Source organism: Silurus meridionalis, chromosome 4, assembly GCF_014805685.1.
Source record: "Silurus meridionalis isolate SWU-2019-XX chromosome 4, ASM1480568v1, whole genome shotgun sequence".
NCBI classification, from domain to species: Eukaryota; Metazoa; Chordata; class Actinopteri; order Siluriformes; family Siluridae; genus Silurus; species Silurus meridionalis.
Window position 1 is genome coordinate 30,306,659 of NC_060887.1, and position 19,931 is coordinate 30,326,589.

General features: G+C 39.2%; 1 protein-coding gene across 4 annotated transcripts in view; it reads left to right on the top strand.

Moving 5' to 3' along the window:
* Positions 1-19,931, top strand: part of col15a1a (collagen, type XV, alpha 1a) — a 90,138-nt gene that overhangs the window by 26,634 nt on the left and 43,573 nt on the right. For all 4 annotated transcript variants that reach the window (XM_046848474.1, XM_046848472.1, XM_046848471.1 and 1 more), the window contains exon 3: positions 12,620-13,167. In XM_046848474.1, coding sequence (XP_046704430.1) covers positions 12,620-13,167 — 548 coding nt within the window. The remainder of the gene's footprint in view (positions 1-12,619; positions 13,168-19,931) is intronic.

The following is a 19,931-nucleotide window of genomic DNA, read 5'->3' on the forward strand; positions in this document are numbered from 1 at the left end:
TATTTTATTCACTAAATAAAGCGATTCTCTTTAATGTAGTTGATGCAGACTCATTCATAAATTAGTTGCGGCAAAAATGCTGATTAGCGATGTAATTTTCCATGAATCTGCTCTATTAGTGATTAAAATATGACTTATCTAGTGAACGTTAGCTTGTTTATAATAGCTTGTAGCATAGTGCACTGACACTAACACACCAAAGCCGTTTCACATGCAGTGTTTAATTTGGGACGACTTGGCATAATGTTAACTTAACATTAACACACAATTAGCATATTGTTTATCTGTGTATTTACTAAATGATCACTGTGCTACATCCGAACTGACCCCACTGTATTTTTATAATCAATTTATATTCTGTTCTTAAGTGTCTTCATTAATTTGTAAAATGTTAAACATTTTTTTAATTCCTTTTTATTGTTGTGATTATTTTTATTGATAGTTTTACTTTCTTCATGTAAAGCAGTTTGAATTACCATTGTAATTGACGCAGTCTCCATGCTACAATAATAATGTACTGTGTCTTTATACAGTAAGTACAATTTAACTGTATTATTTGTGTCCCCCCCTCAAAAATTGCTCATGAGAAATTTTATATTAATTGTCCCCCCCTACTGTTAAATGAAATTTACGCCCATGGCCTCTGAGGAACTGTGCAAATTATGTGAGTATGCATTATGAGTATGCATCTCTAGTGAGTAGGTTGTATTTTATTTACATTTTGTATGTTTTTGTCATGTTATTAGATAAAATATTTATTATGCTTCAGATGATGTGGGTGGCACAGTTGCGGTTGTAGTGTAGAGGTTTGGAGCTTACTTTAGTAAAAATGGTATTCACCCTCAATATGCAAAATTACTCTCTCTCTCTCTCTCTCTCTCTCTCTCTCTCTCTCTCTCTGTAATGCCACGCGTTGTTATGTTGCGTTTTTTTTTATAGTATTGATGGTTTCTATAATTGCGACGTGATAGTGGTGGTAATAAGAGGTGGATTAAGTTGGGTAAGTCCCCACTGAAGGCCCAGGTACCAAATGTACGCCCCGCCACTGCCTTTTAGTATCAGACATAGATATGACAGCAAGAATGAGGCCTAATATTTATCACTGTAATGCATACACTATATGGACAAAATTCAATATTGGGCACTTGACCTGTCCTGTCATATTTGGTCCTTTTCCAAATTGTTACCACAAAGCTTGAGGCACACAATTGTATACTATGACTTTGGATGCAGTATAATACAATTTAGCATTCACTTGAACCTGTAAACCAAAACCTGTTCCAGCATGGCAAAGCGATATGGTTAACATGGTTTGGAGAGAAAGATCTAAAGTGGCCTGCTACAGAGCTCTGATCTCATCCCTGCTGAACACATTTGGGCTGGATTGGACTGCAACCCAGGTGTCCTTACCTCTGCTACACCTGTGCCTGACTTTACTAACACCCTTGTGGCTGATGAACACAAACTTCCACAAGCAAACTCCAAAATCTAGTGGAACATCTTCCCAGAAGAGTGGAGGGAATTATAAGAGCAAACTAGGACTAAATTTGGAGTGTGATGCTCAAAAAAGCACATTCCATACTTGTGACCAGGTGTCTGCAAACTTTTGGAAATATAGTGAATGTTGTGATGAACATGTTGTGTTGTGATAGGTAGCTATTAGCATGCAGCTAGTTTGTACTGTCACGGTTATCAGCCAACCTACATTAGCTAACATACTAGCTGTTAGCCTTGGTTAATATTTTTGCTTGCTCCTTGGTGAAAGTTTCTTGCATTTATATGTTCATACTTATAATGTAAATGTAAACATTTATATTTTGCTACTTCAACATTTACCAACTTATAATATTACTTAGATTAATTAGAGTAGTTTTGAGAATGTTTAAAATTTGTCTCACCTGTATGAAGCTGGAAGCTACTCATAACCATGAACACTAATTAAACCTAATCTAGGAATGCATGTGTTACTAATAATTACATGTATTAGCACATAAGTTTAGTCAAATAATTTTGGGATACAAGCATTGACTTCGATCTAAAACAAAAAAGCATGCTATAAATAATACATCAAAGTCTATGAGTGGTTTAGCCAAGATTTTCACCAGATGTAGACAGGAAGTGGAAGTGAATGGTTAATTGTTTCTCTCTGGATTTTCAGTGGGTGGGTCATAATTGGCCAACTGTTTAGCCAACAACATGAGACAGCGTCAAGGCTTAGTTTGGCTCTGTTTCTCAATGTCCTGAAACTGAGGTCACATTATAACACAAACTAGGACACAATGCAAAGTGTTTTGCTGACATTGCACTGTATGTGGCTTTCGTTGATCTATTATAGCATAATAACTCATTAAGAGTTGAGGCAGGTGTGATCCAAATACAATCTTCCACAACACTTGTTCTTTTCATGGATAGTCCTCAGTGCCAGTGGTGTGCATCATAGTATGACCTAAAAAAGTTACCCAGAAATGCAAGTTTCACAAAAAGCAGATGCTATTTCTTTTTCCTTTATTACAACAAATGTTTCCTGTAATCCAACAAATTAATTTGTTCTTATTCAGTCTTATTTAGTGTGTGTGTGTGTGTGTGTGTGTGTGTGTGTGTGTGTGTGTGTGTGTGTGTGTTTGTTGGTTTTCTTTAAACCCTAAATCTTTATCTGTAATGCTCTTAATAAACCCCTTGCCTCCTTTTATGTAAGTTTTAGACAGACTTTTCTGTTACATAATCACCCAGACAAAATTCTTCCCATTAGGCTTTTGAGGAAACTTGATGACAAAAAGGAATGGTTCACATTTACCAGCACTCCAAAGCCCAATATGCTTTGCAGCAACATTTAATCCTCCAGGGCAGAAGCTCAGCCTTCATCTACTTTAATTTCTCATGGATGCAGGACTAAAGTGAAACACATAGTCCCATAACCCGACATCCCATTACTCTAAAAGAACATCCACTGGCTCCATAGTTATGGCCCAGGAGACATCTCTCTGCTTCACATTGCCTCATTTGGCAAATAAAAGTTGAAAGTGTATGACGATGACACATTTGTACCTTCTCAAATACTCTCAAACCCCCCCTCTCTCTCTCTCTCTCTCTCTCTCTCTCTCTCAAACACTCTCTCTTTCACAAAAAACTCCCTGTACAATAAAAGCCACAGCTCCTTCTTATAACCTAGATGACTCAGATAGATGATGCAGTTCACTGTAATATCTTAAGGTTCATTTACTACCTGAAAAATGAAGTTTTGTAGATAATATTAAGCATATCGTGTTACTAAACTCTCAGGCCTGTTCAGTTCTCAGGGTGGTTCATTGACCTAGAAAGCTTCTGTCTTCTCATGGCTTCTGTCTGACAGCTGCATTTTGCATGTGACCCAAATGAACATTTCATAACGAGTTTGCATGGCAGTCCGGGAAATCCTGTTTGGCTCTTCATTGTGGCAAACAGCCAAAAACTGGGTTTTCTGCTGTTGACAGTCCCAGTTGTAAGAAATCAGGTTGCCAAATATTTTACTAAAATGAAATGGAAAGGTTTTAGTTCAGTATTAATTTTAATCTTGACTTTATCTTACAGATAAAATTCGTACTAAGGAGCTATTTAAAAAAAACACAATTAACCAAAAAGTTTGAAACCTAGCTAGTTAATTGTGATCCTAAAACTAGTTGTTGCATAGCTACTTGCAGTAGCGAAACAGACTGGAGTCTGATCAATTTTGCTTGATTCAGATAGCAAATGTCAGTGCTAAGTGATGTTATATGTGGTTAAGATGCAAAAGATATCAGAGAAGCACTTTATGATTCAGGAAATGCGTAGATTGAATAAAATATGTCAGGCAACCACACACTGTATTTTAAACTTTTTACCAAACATTTCTGTTCATAATGTATAAGTATACTGGTCTGTAAAACTACACCTTAAAAATGAGCAGATCTAATCAAAATGATTAATTATTTTGCTTGTGTACTTTACTGTCCCTTATTCAGAATGTCAGTCACTGGGTTATAAATGCATGCAGTAAAGCACTTATAAATTCCACAATACCCTACACAAGTAAATAACACATTATTTTGTGAGTGTTGAGTGATTCTGAGTAGACACTGGTACATATAAATCCCAAGTTTAATTATTTTTGTAATATTTATTCACTTTTGTGAAACTTACAAGAACATCGTTCATAATGATTAACATAAACATATTATAATTTACACTAAATTGGAAACATTCAGAATAATTTAATTCCCAAGGAAGAACAGACTGAAGAAAAGTCCTTCTTTGTAGCCATCTGGAACATGGTTATGAAGGATATTTATTGGCAATAGGAGCACCACACAAAAGTCTATCTATTAATCAACTGTATGGTTCAGAGTGTATGTATTTTATAGTGGAAAAAATATCTCCATTCTTAAAGGAAGTCTGCCTGTACTTTAAGAAATGGCAGTTGAGAGCAATTCAGGTCTTTCATTATCACAATCTGGTGAGTCTCATATAATCTAAATGACAAAATAAAAAGTCTATATCTATCTATCTATCTATCTATCTATCTATCTATCTATCTATCTATCTATCTATCTATCTATCTATCTATCTATCTATCTATCTATCTATCTATTTATTTATTCAGGGGCTGAAATAATACTAATAACCACATTGAGTATACTGTAGCCTAATGTATAGCTCTTGTATATAGTAAGCTATATAATCTGTATATCTATGAAATGCAGGTTTACTCATTTACTACAATGCTGTGAGACTGTTTACATCATTACCAAATCTGTTATCGTCTTTCTGGTGTGCCTCAATCTTGAGTTGATTCCGCCTATGTAGTTCCTAACAAAAAGTTACTAAAATTATAAAATATTTCTGATAAACACCAAAAGATCCAGTCTGCTGGTGGAACAGACATTTACTGCTTTCCATTAGTGGCCAATATGTAGACTTTTTATGTTGTTGTTATTAGAGTTCGTGCCTTGAAGCCCTCAGGATGAAGAGATGAAGGAGAAAAAAGATAAGAAATAAGGAGATAAAAGGCTACAAAAAATCTTTTTGGGACCATTAGTAGTTAGTCTAAAGGAATGGAGTAGGCATAGCCATTATGCATACTAATTAAAACACTCACACACACACACACACACACACACACACACACACACACACACACACACACATTAAAACACACCATGTTTCAAGTGTTACAAGTTTATTATCATGCCATGTATCTTTCAAGCTTTGTAAAGAGAAAAGCTGCACTTGTAGTTAATTAGTCCTTCTATTTAAATCCCTCCCTCAGAAATTACAGTTGTTTGCCTCTTTGTGCAGTGTGTACAAATAGGATAATATAACTTAATTCCAAGGACATTAGCAAGAAGAATGCATTACACATTAACACACATAGTTCAGATTTAGCATACCAACTATTTGACATAGTGATGTGTAATAGATGTGCCAGTATAGCAGGCTTATATAAAATAGCCTGGACACCATATCCAGCAAACAATTTGCTCTATATAATTATTTAGCATCTACAGTCTGGGCTTGAACAATATTGCCTTCAGCCTTTATACTGTATATACAGTATGTGAACTGTAAAGTATATTAATGATGTTGGTTAATTCACAAAATGATATTGTTTAAATAGAAAAAGCTGATTGGGGGTTTAGAAGGTAAATGTCGATTTATTTTTAAATACTGACAAAGTTAAAATTTATTTTAACTGCAATAATTGAACTTTTTTACTTTTAACAAATTAAAATTGCACCGTGGTCTTGAGTAGTGAGAAAAAAATTATGTTATAGATTTTAACTATGTTTTCTACAATATTTGGCAAGAAGTGCTGCTTAATCTCTAAATTGAAAGTTAAAAGAATGTAATAAAATGACTGAAAATGCAGTCCTGCTGTGGCTGTACAGTTAATAGACTAATTTAGTCAATAAATATATCATCCACCCAGACTCTGAAGACAGCTCTTTGTCCAGATCTGCATCTGGTTATAAGATGTTTGCTGATTGGGCTGGTCTCTGGATGATTGGGGAGTGCATTCTCAGCGGCCTGGACATATTTAGCTGCAGTAGTTCCTTCTCTAAGCTAAAACTCCAAGCAGGGACAACCAATTAAGGCTCTGTCTGTGCTGGAGCTTGTAGGTTTACAACAGATGGCAATAAAGCTCATGTATTAATTCTGGCCTGAAAGACTCAAACACATACACAGAGTTTAAAAAATACTGTAATGACTCAAATGTGGACACTGAGATTACCTTATAACACATAAATTATATTTCTAATTAAGTATATCATTGTATTTTTTGCACAAATTTTCTTGTTAACCATGTTATCAATACAAAATAGCTTTAATAATTATTTCATGCTTCAAATTCTCTTTAACAGCAAAACTGAATAATTACCTCTTACCTCTAGGTCTTAGTACTCTGTTACCCTGAAAAAGTATAATCTAGTTACTGTTGGACTATACCATCTCTCGTTCCATCTCACTGCTACACTGCTATGTGAATTCATACAGTAGGTTTTTCCACCATGAATTTTAATTGGTGTACAAGGGCTCACAAATATTGCCATTCACATGCAGGGGTGGATGGGTTTGGTGGAAAAAAAGGGGGAATTCCATGCAGCACACCATCTAAATACAGAAAATGATTTCACAATTTAGTCATTTAGCGACCCAAATACTATATGAGCTTAAGTTGTACATCTTCTTGGTCTTAGATTATATAATTATCTAACATTATAGAATTATAATGTTATAATGCTAATATTCTTTATTATACAGGCAATGAGTTGTATAACACACCATGTATTTTAGTAAAGATTTTATTCTGTTACTATGCTAAAACTAGGAAACTTATTATAGAAAAGGTATGTAGTTCCAAATGGAGGGCCTGCACATACATTATACTAGTGGGCCCTGAGGGCTAATCACTATAAACTCTTACTCATTTTCCACTTAACCCATGACAGATTGGTTAAATGTACTTGTGCATATATGAATGCTAATTCTTTTTATTACACCCACATGTATGAGGAACTATAACAGTCATTGCAATTACGTAAAGAAGCTAGGCTTAAGATCTTATGTATAACCAGTCTTATGGTTCAAATATAATCTGGACTTTGGATATTCTAATCATTGTATTCTGAAGCTGTCTAGATGTCTACAAAAGCAGTCCCACAGCTACTAATGTATATGGGCAGCACATAGTTTTGATACCCATTCTGCAGCTTCATGATCACTATATTAGATCTAGAATATTTACATAATACCTCTTTTTCTCCTACCAAATGAACTGTAAATTCAAACCATTCATTTGCAAGACCACAATTGTCCATTCCACTTCTTTCGCCTATTCACGTAATAAGCAACAGCTGGATCAGCAAAGACTTTTTTTTGTTCTATTGCATAAATGTGCTTGTGAAGCATGATTGCTCCCAAACATCTCTCTATTCAAGCTGGAATAGCTCAGCAGTACCACAATATTATGGTAAAGGAAATGTCTATAAAATTCTTATCAGGACTTTTTGTACTGGAGCTTAAATTAGAGCTTTGAGGATTCACGAAGAAATGTTTTGTTCGCACCTCAGTGAACAAACACCCATTTAATACGCCAAGTAAATAGGTTACATTTGCTCACTTTTGCTAGAATATTAGGTTTTGTAGCAATTACAATAAATCAGAATCAGTGTGATATAGAAACATGAGACATAAAAAAGTTTTAATATATCTGACATCTTTTTAATCTAATTGGATGTGAAAGGTTGCTTTGCCTTACTGCAATTCAACCTTAAGGTAAATCTCCTGCCTCATTTTGCAAACTTTTGCCCTATAATAGTATACATTTTGTATCATACACATCCTGGAATGTCTTCAGGTACATCCACATTTAATCTTTATACTTTTTTATATACAGTACAGACCAAATGTTTGGACACACCTTGTGTGTCCAAACTTTTGGTCTGTACTGTATATATATTATATATAAAGTACAGACCAAAGGTTTATATATATTATATATACAGTACAGACCAAAAGTTTATATATATTATATATACAGTACAGACCAAAAGTTTATATATATTATATATACAGAACAGACCAAAAGTTTATATATATTATATATACAGTACAGACCAAAAGTTTGGACACACCTTCTCATTCAAAGAGTTTTCTTTATTTTCATGACTATGAAAATTGTAGAGTCACACTGAAGGCATCAAAACTATGAATTAACACATGTGGAATTATATACATAACAAAAAAGTGAACTGAAAATATGTCATATTGTAGGTTCTTCAAAGTAGGCATCAAGAGAATGCCAAGAGTGTGCAAAGCAGTAACCTAAGCAAAAGGTGGCTACTTTGAAGAATATATTATTTTTTATTTTTTATTTTTTTTGCAAAAAATTTGTAAGCTTGCCTGGACTTTTTTTAACATCTCATAATCATAAAAATTAAATTTTTAGCCAAAGGTATTTATTTATTTATTTAATGGCCATGTGGGTAAGTGATGTATCAGGACACATGGCAAGAAAGAAAGGCTGTTGTCCAACTGCCATTTAAAATATTTCCTGCCTTTAACAAATGCATGAGGATGTAACTTTAGATTTTACTCACAGGAATTAATTTCTAATCAAAGTCTGGTCAGACCCATAGCAACTTACTAACTTGCCAAGAAGTGATAATATTGCACACAAATGCCTCGGTTTACATTACAGTGTTGGTCTGAAGGCTGGTTTACACAGTTCATTTGCTCTACATGTTTGAAATTGGCTTCTGGCCATTAGGTTTGTCGCTTGATGGATATGAAGCTAGACATTATACTGGCCTAGGCATAAGATTTTATCATGTGCTGTATGATCTCACCGCCACTCCCTGTAATCTAGCTCAGCTTTGCCGTTGTGTACATGTATATTAAATGGCATGTTACTTATTAATCAAAATTGGAATATGTTTGGATACAAAGAAATGTGATAAACACAGTGTATCACACACACATGTGTAATGATGTTGGATGACTAAGTTGCCTGGAAACATTAAAAGCATACTGATATTGATCTGGCAGCAAAATGAAGTCAGAATGGGGAATTCCTCATCAATTTTAGTTTAAAATACACCATGATTGTAAAACTTTGCTTTAGCTCATAGCTTATCATTTATATGTTTTGGCTTAACCTATCTTCCTGGTAAACATGCTGGTGCAAAGGGTAGCAGTACCATCTCATGGCTCAATGGTTTGATCTTGAGCTTAGGTTTCTTTCCGTGTGGAGTTTCCATGTGTGTGTGTTTGCTGCTCCTGTGTGGGCTTCCTTAGGTTAGTTAAACTAAATAAGCCCTGTGAGTGAATGAGGGTGCGAATGTGTGTGTGTGTGTGTGTGTGTGTGTGTGTGTATGTGGTGTTCTGAAATAGACCAAGTATATAACTACCTTGCCTGACTATGAGCGTGACCAGCATAAAGCAATTAATGATGATTGAATGAATGTGTCTCAGTGCAGTCTACAATGGACTACAGCATGTATGAGAGGTAGAATTTCCTTTTGGCCTTAAGCCCACCGCCAGACCAAACCTCACTAATTTCAAGAATATTTTTATTACACAAAATATTTGAACAATATTGGAATCCAGGGATGATGTGTGAATGACCTACACCATGTACACTCCTTATAAATGACGAGGTCATTTATTTCATGCCTATCTCATGATGGCATGGTTCAGCACTGTTATACAGTAGCCCATCTTATTAGCACATATTATTAACTCTGCACATATTTTTAGCTCATAAGATCCTGTATGACTTAATTCCTTCCAGATGATCCCACCACAAGCAGTCTTTTTCAACCTTAATAAGAACCGTATGTATTAGGTTGGAATACTAAGAGGGATGAAGAGTTTGGGGTGAACCACTGTGACGAGGTTTTTTTCTACATCTTGCCTGATCCTGCTGAGTTAACACCACTATTGTGAGCCTGACCTTGATGAAGAAGCCTAAAGTTCTATAAGAGAGTCTAGTTTGAGTTAATGCTTTGGGAAATGGATGGCTTGGCTACGAAGGTCTTTTCCTAAATAGAAGCAGATTAATGTGGCTCAAAAGTCAGTACTTATAGAGACCTGCAAAGTTTCCTTGTACACATGTGGGAAAAGACAGTGATAAGTAGGAGTGTTTGGCCAAAGTCACAGCTGAGTATTTGGCTCTTATTAATTTTGCCTCAACAGACATCCATTACATAGACAGCCATTGTGAAGTTGTTTTTTGTAATACAGATGATGCTATGTATATATACACATACACAGTTAACAATAAAAGATTTAAGACAATGCATTTTTTATGAAATGAAAATGGCAGTGGTAAATACTCATTTTAAGAAGAAGAAGGAGGAGCATAGGGTGACGTATAAGAGAGGAGGAAGGTGCACACAGGTGGACTACATTTTATTCAGTAGCAACCTGAAATAGTTTGAAGACTGTAAGGTGATAACCCTAACCCTAACCCGGATGGTGGTCTGTAGGATGGCTTTGGCGGTGAAGAAGAATAGGAGAAGAATAAGGACTGAAACAAGAATAAGATGGTGGAAACTAAAGGAGGAAGACTGTAGTGTAAGGTTAAGGGAAGAGGTCAGACAGGGGCTCGGTGGTGGTGAGAAGGTGCTGAATTATTGGGCAACTACTGCAGAAGTGATAAGGGAGACAGCTAGAAAGGTACTTAATGTGACATCTGGAAAAAGAAAGGAAGACAAAGAGACATGGTGGTGGAATGAGGAAGTGGAGGAGAGCATAAGGAGAAAGATGTTGGCAAAACAGAATTGGGATTGACAGAGTGATGAGAAAAGTAGGCAGGAGTACAAGGAGATGCAGCAGCAGGTAAAGAGGGATGTGGGGAAAGCCAAGCAAAAGGCATATGAGGAACTGTAGGAGAAGTTGGACAGTAAGGAAGGAGGAAAGGATTTGTAGTGATTGGCCAGGCAGAGGGACCGAGCTGGGAAGGATGTCCGGCAAGTTAGAGCAATAAAGGATGTAGATGGAAGTGTGTTGACTAGTGAGGAGAGTGTGTTGAGAAGATGAAGGAAGTATTTTGAGCAGCTGATGAACGAGGAAAACGAGAGAGCAGGAAGTGGATAGGATAAGTAAGGAGGAAGTGAGAGCAGCGATTAAGAAGATGAAGAGTGGAAAGTCAGTTGGACCAGATGACACACCAGTAAAAGCATGGAGATGTTTAGGAGAGATGGCAGTGGAGTTTTTAACAAGATTGTTTAACAGGATTCTGGAAGGTGAGAGGATGTACGAGAAGTGTGCTGGTACCAGTTTTTAAATATAAGGGAGATGTGCAGAACTGCAGTAACTACAGGGAAATAAAGTTAATCAGTCACACCATGAAGTTATGGGAAAGAGTAGTGGAAGCCAGGCTGAGTGAAGAGGTGACCATCTGTGAGCAACAGTATGGTTTCCTGCTGAGGCAGAGCACTGCGGAGGCAATGTTTGCTTTTAGAATTTTGATGTAGTTAGTTAGTTTGATGTAATTTTGAAGTATAGAAGGAGTTGCATTGTGTGTTTGTGGATTTAGAGAAAGCATTCGACAGGGTGACAGAGAGGAGTTATGGTATTGTATGAGGAAGTCAGGTGTGTCAGAGAAGTATGTGAGGGTGGTGCAGGACATGTATGAGGACAGTGTGACAGCAGTGAAGTGTGCATTAGGATCAACAGGCAGGTTCAAGGTGGAGGTAGGACTGCATAAAGGATTGGCTCTGAGCCCTTTCCTGTTTGCAATGGTGATGAACAGGTTGACGGACGAGGTCAGACAGGATTCTCCATGGACTATGATGTATGCGGATGATATTGTGATTCGTGGTGAGAGTAGCGAGCAGGTTGAAAAGAGCCTTGGGAGGTGGAGGAACACGCTGTAGAGAAGGGAATTGAAAGTCAGTAGGAGTAAGACCAAGTACATGTGTGTGAATTAAAGGGAGGGCAGTGGAGTGGTGCGGTTGCAGGGAGAAGAGGTGGAGAAGGTTTAGGTACCTGGGGTCAACAGTGCAAAGTAATGAAGAGTGTGTTAGAGAACTGATGAAAATAGTGCAGGCAGGGTGGAGTGGGTGGAGAAGAGTGACAGGAGTGATTTGTGATAGAAGGATATCTGCAAGAGTGAAAGGGAACGTGTATAGGACTGTGGTGAGACCTGCTCTGATGTATGGTTCAGAGACAGTGGCATTGACCAAAAGACAGCAGGTGGAGCTGGAGGTAGTAGAGCTAAAAATGCTAATATTTATATTAGGATTAATGAGGATGGACAGGATTAGAAACAAGTTTATTAGAGGGACTGCGTATGTAGGACGTTTCGGAGACAAGGTGAGGGAGGCGAGATTGAGATGGTTTGGACATGTTCAGAGGAGGGATGTGAGGTGTAACGCTTGGAGAATGCTGAGGATGGAGCCGCCAGGAAGGAGGAAAAGAGGAAGACCCAGAAAGGGGTTTATGGATGTGGTGAAGGAAGATATGCTGGTAGTTGGTTTGAAAGAGGCAGATGTTGAGGACAGAGTAGTATGAGATGGTTGATTTGCTGTGGTGACACCTAACAGGAGCAGCCGAAAAAATAATAATAAGAATTAAATATGTTGTTGTGTTTTTTCCTCAGAGAGGAGCTCCAGTAACCAGCTGGATCTTACAGAGCTGATAGGAGTTCCTCTTCCTCCATCTGTCTCTTTCATTACTGGATTTGAGGGTTTTCCTGCATACAGCTTTGGTCCAGATGCCAACGTAGGCCGCCTTACACGGTCCTTCATTCCTGACCCCTTCTTCCATGACTTTGCTATCATTGTTACTGCTAAACCCACCACTCGCCATGGAGGAGTCCTGTTTGCCATCACCGATGCTCTACAGAAGATAGTGCACTTAGGAGTAGCACTGGCACCAGTGGAGGATGGCTCACAGAGAGTGGTTCTGTACTACACAGAACCAGGAACAGCACGCACTCAGGAGGCTGCTTCCTTTAAAATGGGAGACCTAACAGGCCACTGGGCCAGATTCACTCTGGCAGTGCAGGGGGATGAGGTGAAGCTCTATATGGATTGCGAGGAACACCACAGGGTTGCTTTCCATAGGAGCCAGAAGGGTCTTACATTTGAGCCCAGCTCAGGCATCTTTGTGGGGAATGCGGGAGGAACCAGGCTGCAGAGGTTTGTGGTGAGTGCAAAACTAGATTCTTTTTTTCATTTCTCTCTGTTTGTGTAAGTGTGTTTATGCATGTGATCATATGTTTGTACATTTAATCATTGCAGCTTTTTTTTTTTATTATATTAATGTGCTGGTCACTATATTGTAATTTCCATCAAATCCTGCTGTGTTACAGTAGTTACAATACTGTACCATTCTGGGATCCTGAGGACGTAACATGAAATTTTAAAGAGTGACTTAGAAACAGGATTTTTGGTCCCAACCAAACATTCTCATGCTAGTACAAGTAGATCAAAGTCAAGGCAAGAAGTTATTATTTTTCACTGTATTTTAATTTAGTGCAGTTATTGTTTAAGTGTTTATTGAAGATAAGTCTTTGTGGGCCACGGGTTCTTTCCACTACCTTGCAGATGAAAGTTTTGATTCATATCTTCCTTTTGTCTTGAGGTATAGTAGGTTAAATTGAGTAATTACATGTGATATAAAGCAAGGATTTACAAGTATCTTCAAATAGGTTAGAGTTGGTAAATATATGAAAAATATTATGTTTAATGCACAAATCTTATGACAGTTGGAGTTAAATAGAAGAAATAAGCTTATAACTTTTTAAGTTTTAATATTTAGGGGCAGCATAACAGTCAGAGGAAAGAGTGATCTATGCTCTTTCATATGAGCTCACAAATTGTCTACGATTGACAAGAGAGAGTATGCCATCTCTCCCTGTAATAGATGGCATCATTTGGATATTTTGTGGCTGTTTTTTTACAGTATATTTAGTGTTTATTCATATAACTAATGCCTAAAATATTGCTGCGCTTCTTAACAAATTTGATTCCTGTTTGCAATTAGTTTGTGTTTATAGTATGCTAAATAAAAGAATAATTTTTTTCTGTGGTAGGATGTGCATTTAATGAGATGTTTAAATTTACAAAAGAAATTGAATCTTATTGTGGAAATTTGGGGTCTCTAGGGCAGCCATGTACTTTGCTCAACATTTGTATCATTGATCAAGTATTGACAGATGTGGTATATGAACTTGCAATAGCACAGCAGACTAATGGCAGGCCTGTCAACGTGGCAGCGTTATGTTATGTCAGCATTTCAGTACTGCCGAGGGAGAGTGCAGATTTGGAAGTTGGAAGTCGTCTCTGAATGACTCACTGTATGGATGGCAGCCTGTCAATTGGCCCTGCTGCTCATGTTGACAACTGGTCTGAATACTCTTGGCTCTTGGCCTTAAAAATGCACAGTGTATTTAATTGTAAAACACATTTATTTCGAAACAAGGATATTGTAGATACTGGCAATTGAAGTAGTCTGTTAGTTGTAAAATGACAAATAAGAAAAAGAAATGAAAGAAAAATATTGCGACTGTCTTCATGTGACTTTATAATTGGCTGAACAGTACAAAGTAAATAACGCCCTGGAAGGAGCAATTGAAAAAAATGGCTCTAGCAGGCAGTACGTGGTTTGAGTGACTTCCAAACATTATGGTGATTGAACGTTTGCCAGACGTCATGGATGAGAGAGCAGAGGGAAGAGAGAAGGTGGGGAAGTGATGTAAAGCTCCTAAATTTGACCAATTTGCATGGATAAAATCAGTGCTTAAGTTCATACTTTGTATTAAAAAAATGTTTAAACAGATTAGAGAGAGCAGAGGAAAGGATATAGAGGGAAAGAGAGATGAAGCTCCTAAATTGACCAATTTTGCAAGTTTTTGGACTAAAATCACCACACAAGGTCCTTCTCTGTGGCATAAAAAAAACAGTTGGTAAATGGTAAATTTCTTTGCCGAGGTGTAGTTCTACCAATGTTGCCAAGTTGTATAGAAATCATTTAAAATATCCCACAGGTCTTGAAACTAATCATCTTCCTTTGATAGCTATCATTTTGTTTATATGTAGTCTGAGCAAAATATGAATATCCAGTGACTTAGGAAGGTTTTACACTGTGACTGTTTTAGAAAATCAGTCCAATCTGGCAACCCTGTTTTCCACATAAACAACTCATCTGTATTGGTTTAAGAAAAATAAAGACTTTCTATAATAATATAATGTCTAATTCTCAATGATCAGTCGTGGTCGTATAATATAATGGATGTTTTTTTTAAATGGGTGATATTTTCCTCTTCCTCTCTCAAACTGGATAATTTACATATCCACTTGCATTTGCAGTCACATTCAATTAAATTCATTTTCAATTCATTTTTATTTGTATAGCGCTTTTAACAATGAACATTGTCTCAAAGCAGCTTTACACAGATAATGTGGTGATTAAAAGTGAATATGTTCTTTATAAGTACGTTTGCATTCCTGCTTAAAAGCAGACATCAATATTCAGTTCATCACAGTCAACACACGTATGCACTCGTCTTGACAGCGCATATGTTTTGTAGCCGGCCCAGCTTCAAAAGTGCAGTTTATGTACACTTAGTGTCTTAGTTATTATATCATTTCCTGATTATAATGCAATGTTGTTGATGTTTCTTCTCAGTTTCAGATTCTTTCTTTTGTCCTGGTACTGCTTTACTCAGAAATTTGTTTTATTAGAAAAAGCTAAGGCTGCATAAAATCACACAGATGTAACCGATGTGTGTGGTCTGGCTCTCTACTGGTCACAGTGTGTACATCTCAAATTTGTAAATACTGAATGGACAAGAATGAATGAATGAGGCAGTGAGGATGCAATCTGTCCCACAGTTCCTTTCCTGAGCACACACATACAAACACACACGCACACACACCTAATATATCAATCTGTCCATTATTTACTTATGAATCATGGTGAGTTAGGTTTAGATCTGATTTGGAATAGTAAAGTTGAAAAACCATCTATCTGTCTGTCCGTCCGTCCGTCCGTACCTGTCATTTGACTTTACACAGTTTTCAGTGTTTTTGCTGTCATAAATAATTTTAAGTTAAAAGAAAGTACATATTGGGTGTTCAACATAAAAGCTTCTGAGGCAGCATGAGCAGTAACTCATGGTTACTGTCAGTTTTCTGGGCTTCTTTTGGGTTTATCAGTTTCACCCACTTCCAAATAACATGCTGGACTGTTGACCAGTGACTGTCCTGGGTGTAAATGACTGATGGGTCAGATTTAATATATATTTCAGAATGGCTGAAGAATGGCTGAAATTCAATTAGTTATATTTCATGTTTGTGAACACATTTAGACTGATGCAATGGTACCTCAGAGGACCAATCCTTACAGGCCACCATACTCCGGGTTGAGTGAGCTCTGACCCCGAATGGAGCTGGGAGACCAGAGGACTCAAAAGAGGATGCGATGGCATTAATGATCCATCTGCTCCGGGTCTGCTTATTAGCAGGGAGGCCTCTCTTCGGAGGGCCTAGCAGATGAGCAGTTGGTCGGGCTTCCTCCAGGGACCTGTCCTGTGGATGTAAGTGTCCAGTTGCTCCTGGTCTGGTGGCTGTAACCTCACGGGTTGTGGGATGACCAAGGGCACCTTGTAACCCAAGATGCTTTGGGCAGAGGCTTGAAGAGGGCTCATACAGAGCCTCCAACATGACGGGCAGATCACACCGGGGGCCTCAGCCTCCGAGTGCCGTAAAGAAAACGCGTAATGAGAGGGTCTCTGCCCAGAGACTGTCCTGCCACGGGGGCATGATACGGCGAAATGGCAGACGCATAGACTTTTAGGGTGGATGGAGCCAATCCTATGGCGAACTGTTCTTGAAGAGATTCCAGCCCTGAACCCCCTGGGCAGTGGACTAGATCCAGCTGGTGGTGCTCACATGACAAAGAGAACAGGCACCATCTAGCGGCTTACGACCTCCTCGTGGAGGGAGCTCTGGAGTGGAGAATGGTTATACTCGGTGGAGAGACTGGAACCTTGGAGCTGTTCCCCCTCAGGGGCCACAGCCACAGCCTCCTCAACTCCGGGCAGGGGTGGACTATGATGCCACCTGCCTGGGAGACAAGATCCCTCCTTAGAGAAATCTCCCAGGGAGGGTGCTCAAGGAGCGCTACCAGGTCCGCAAACCATGGTTTTCTTGGCCACCTTGGAGCCACCAGGAGAAGACAGACTCCGTCCCGGCAAACTCCCGTGAGCAGCGCAATGGGGGGAAAGCATTCTGAGGCAGCCTCTGTCACGCCTGAGCCATGGGGTGGGATGGAGGGGTAAGGGAGAACCAGAGGGGACAGTGCGCCATCGCTTGAGATGTGAACAAATCCACCTGGGCTTTGCTGAATTTTTCTCAAATATGCTCCACCATGTAAAGGTGGAGCCGCCATTTCCCGGGTCTCAACCCCTGCCCCGACAGGGTGTCTGCTGCTTCGTTCAACCGTCCCGGGATGTAAGCTGCTCTTACTAAAATGGCCCATAGGAGGAGCTGGTGTGCCAGCCTGTACAGGGGGCACAAGCGCAGGCCTCATTTAAGGGTTGGTATATAAAACCACTAAGGTGTTGACCAAGCATATGGTGAATTTTGAGGTTCGGGAGAAATGCTTTAATGCTAGAAGCATGGCCAGCATCTCTAGGCAATTGATGTTCAACTTCTTTTTCCATGACCAGAGCCTGCTTGGTTCCCACCAGAGTGGGAAGAACTCCAGAATTTAATCGAATAGCCTCGTTCTATTTTGCGCAGGTCCCACTGAGACACATCTGGCAGAGTTTCTCAGGCTGCCAGGTAGTCTCCTAATGGCATCAGTCTCTCGAGACTGACCTCTGGTGTGCCTTGAGCCGGGGCAGTGCCCTGATACGGTTTTCGGAGCCTTGAAGGAGGCGGAAAATTCTCCTGGACCATTACAAGACCGGGTGGAGATTGAGGAGGATGCTCGCTGGAGCTGGCCATGCCCTTAAGCACATTTCATGGCAGGGTTAACGGACCAGGTCCCTGAGGGGGCCGGGACAGAGAAGGCACTGGATACTGCGGTGCAACATGCCCCTTCATGGCCAGATCCCCAGAACATCCTATGTCAGGACTTTTTCAAAGGTTTTTTTATTGAAGATGACGGTCCTCAGACTGTCACTTCTTTGGGCTTTGACGCAGAGCGCCGTGCATTATCCCTGATGGGGAGTGCGGGACATGACACTCCGTTTTTGTACCTTTAGATGGTAGGTGCTGGGTTGAGGTTGGGGCTGCGCCCACCAAACAGCCCCATGAGAGTGGCGTGGGAGGTACCTCTGGAACGCTGGCCCTTGCTTTTTGCTCTCCTCTTGACCACTGCGTTAATGGAATCATTAAAGAAGCCAGAAGACATGAAGGGAACATCCAACAGCACGGCCCTATCCCTGTTGGACATTTCTGAGAGGGTGAGCCAGATTTGCCTCTCTGTAGAGATAATGTCGGGGTCATGAGGGAGGAGGCGATCCTGGGGGAGAGATAGCTTGCGTTTTTTTAACCTGTGGCATCGCTCCATACACGTGTATTTTCTGCCCTATGGTGTGTGAGTACAACGTCAAACTGGGGCTGAAAGGACGGGCCAAAAATGGCTTTGCTCATGACCTGGACACCGCAGTGTGCAGGTCGGGAAAGAACGGGAGACCCTGACATGGAGGTTGGGACACCGGTGTCAGAAAGTCCAGCACTCGTCCAGTCCCCCCTTCAGAGAAAGAGCAGCATCAGCGAGAGCATCAGCGAGCGCATCAGCGAGAGTGGGACCAGAACCCGCGAGCTCCTCGGAGAGTGCCGCTCGGAAGTGGAGCGATTGCATTGATATGCGAGCCCAGTGCTCACAGCCAGCTCCTTTGGGAACCGAATTAGTGTGCTCCGCTCCCAGGATTTTTGTTTTGACAAAAAATAGACAAACAATTCAACATAAAATACACACAGAGCGTTTCATGAACAAACAGAAGCTGGCACCAGCTTAACTCTATGTGCGTTTTATACTTCCTGGTCGTGACGTCACCCCGCTGGTGACGGCCCGAGTCCTATTTTGACTAATGACACACATTATTCAGATTGTCGACAACGCGGTCGCATTCTCAAAGTGTTGCGACGCACCTCCAGTTCCTGAAAGGGAACTTATATGGACATGCAAGCTGTATTACAAATTTTAGTGGAAAGTCCAAAAACCTTTTTAAATAAACTTTCAATCTGTTATTGTGCAGAACTCAAATATCCCCTAAAGTCTTTTACCACTCCTATAAGTTAGTTTATTTTTTCCAAAAAGTGAGACCATCTGTAGCATTATTCACACCTGATTCTGTTCCAGCTTTCTCCACACTTTTTATAAGTCAAATGATGGTAATGCTGAAAAGCAATAAAAGAACAAAATTACTGTTTTTCTGTTGATTTCTGAAACCTGTTTACTGATATGACATATGGAGTTGATTTTTTTGTTTACTCTCTCTCTCTCTCTCTCTCTCTCTCTCTCTCTCTCTCTCTCTCTCTCTCTCTCTCTCTCTCTCTCTCTCTCTCTCTCTCTCTCTCTCTCACACACACACACACACACACTAGTACTGTCTGTTGCTCCAAGTTATTAAAACGCTTAGGGAATGGAAAACAGGTGTTGATTCTCTGCTGTATACATAATCTTTTAGCTTTGCTTTTTTTTCCATTGTTGCACTTAGAAAAACTTTATACTTTATAAAAATTTGAACACTGTCAGAAAGGCCTAAGAGAGCATTAAAATGCTGTATGTAAAGGAATGTTACATAGTCATTTTATTGCTAAAGTTGTTGGTGCATAGTAAGTCTTAAATTAATTTGATGAGTTTTTAAATGAGTTTATATATACACATTCGACTACCACTTAATTAGGAATACTTGTACACCTGTACATTGATGCAGTTACTGTATATAATTA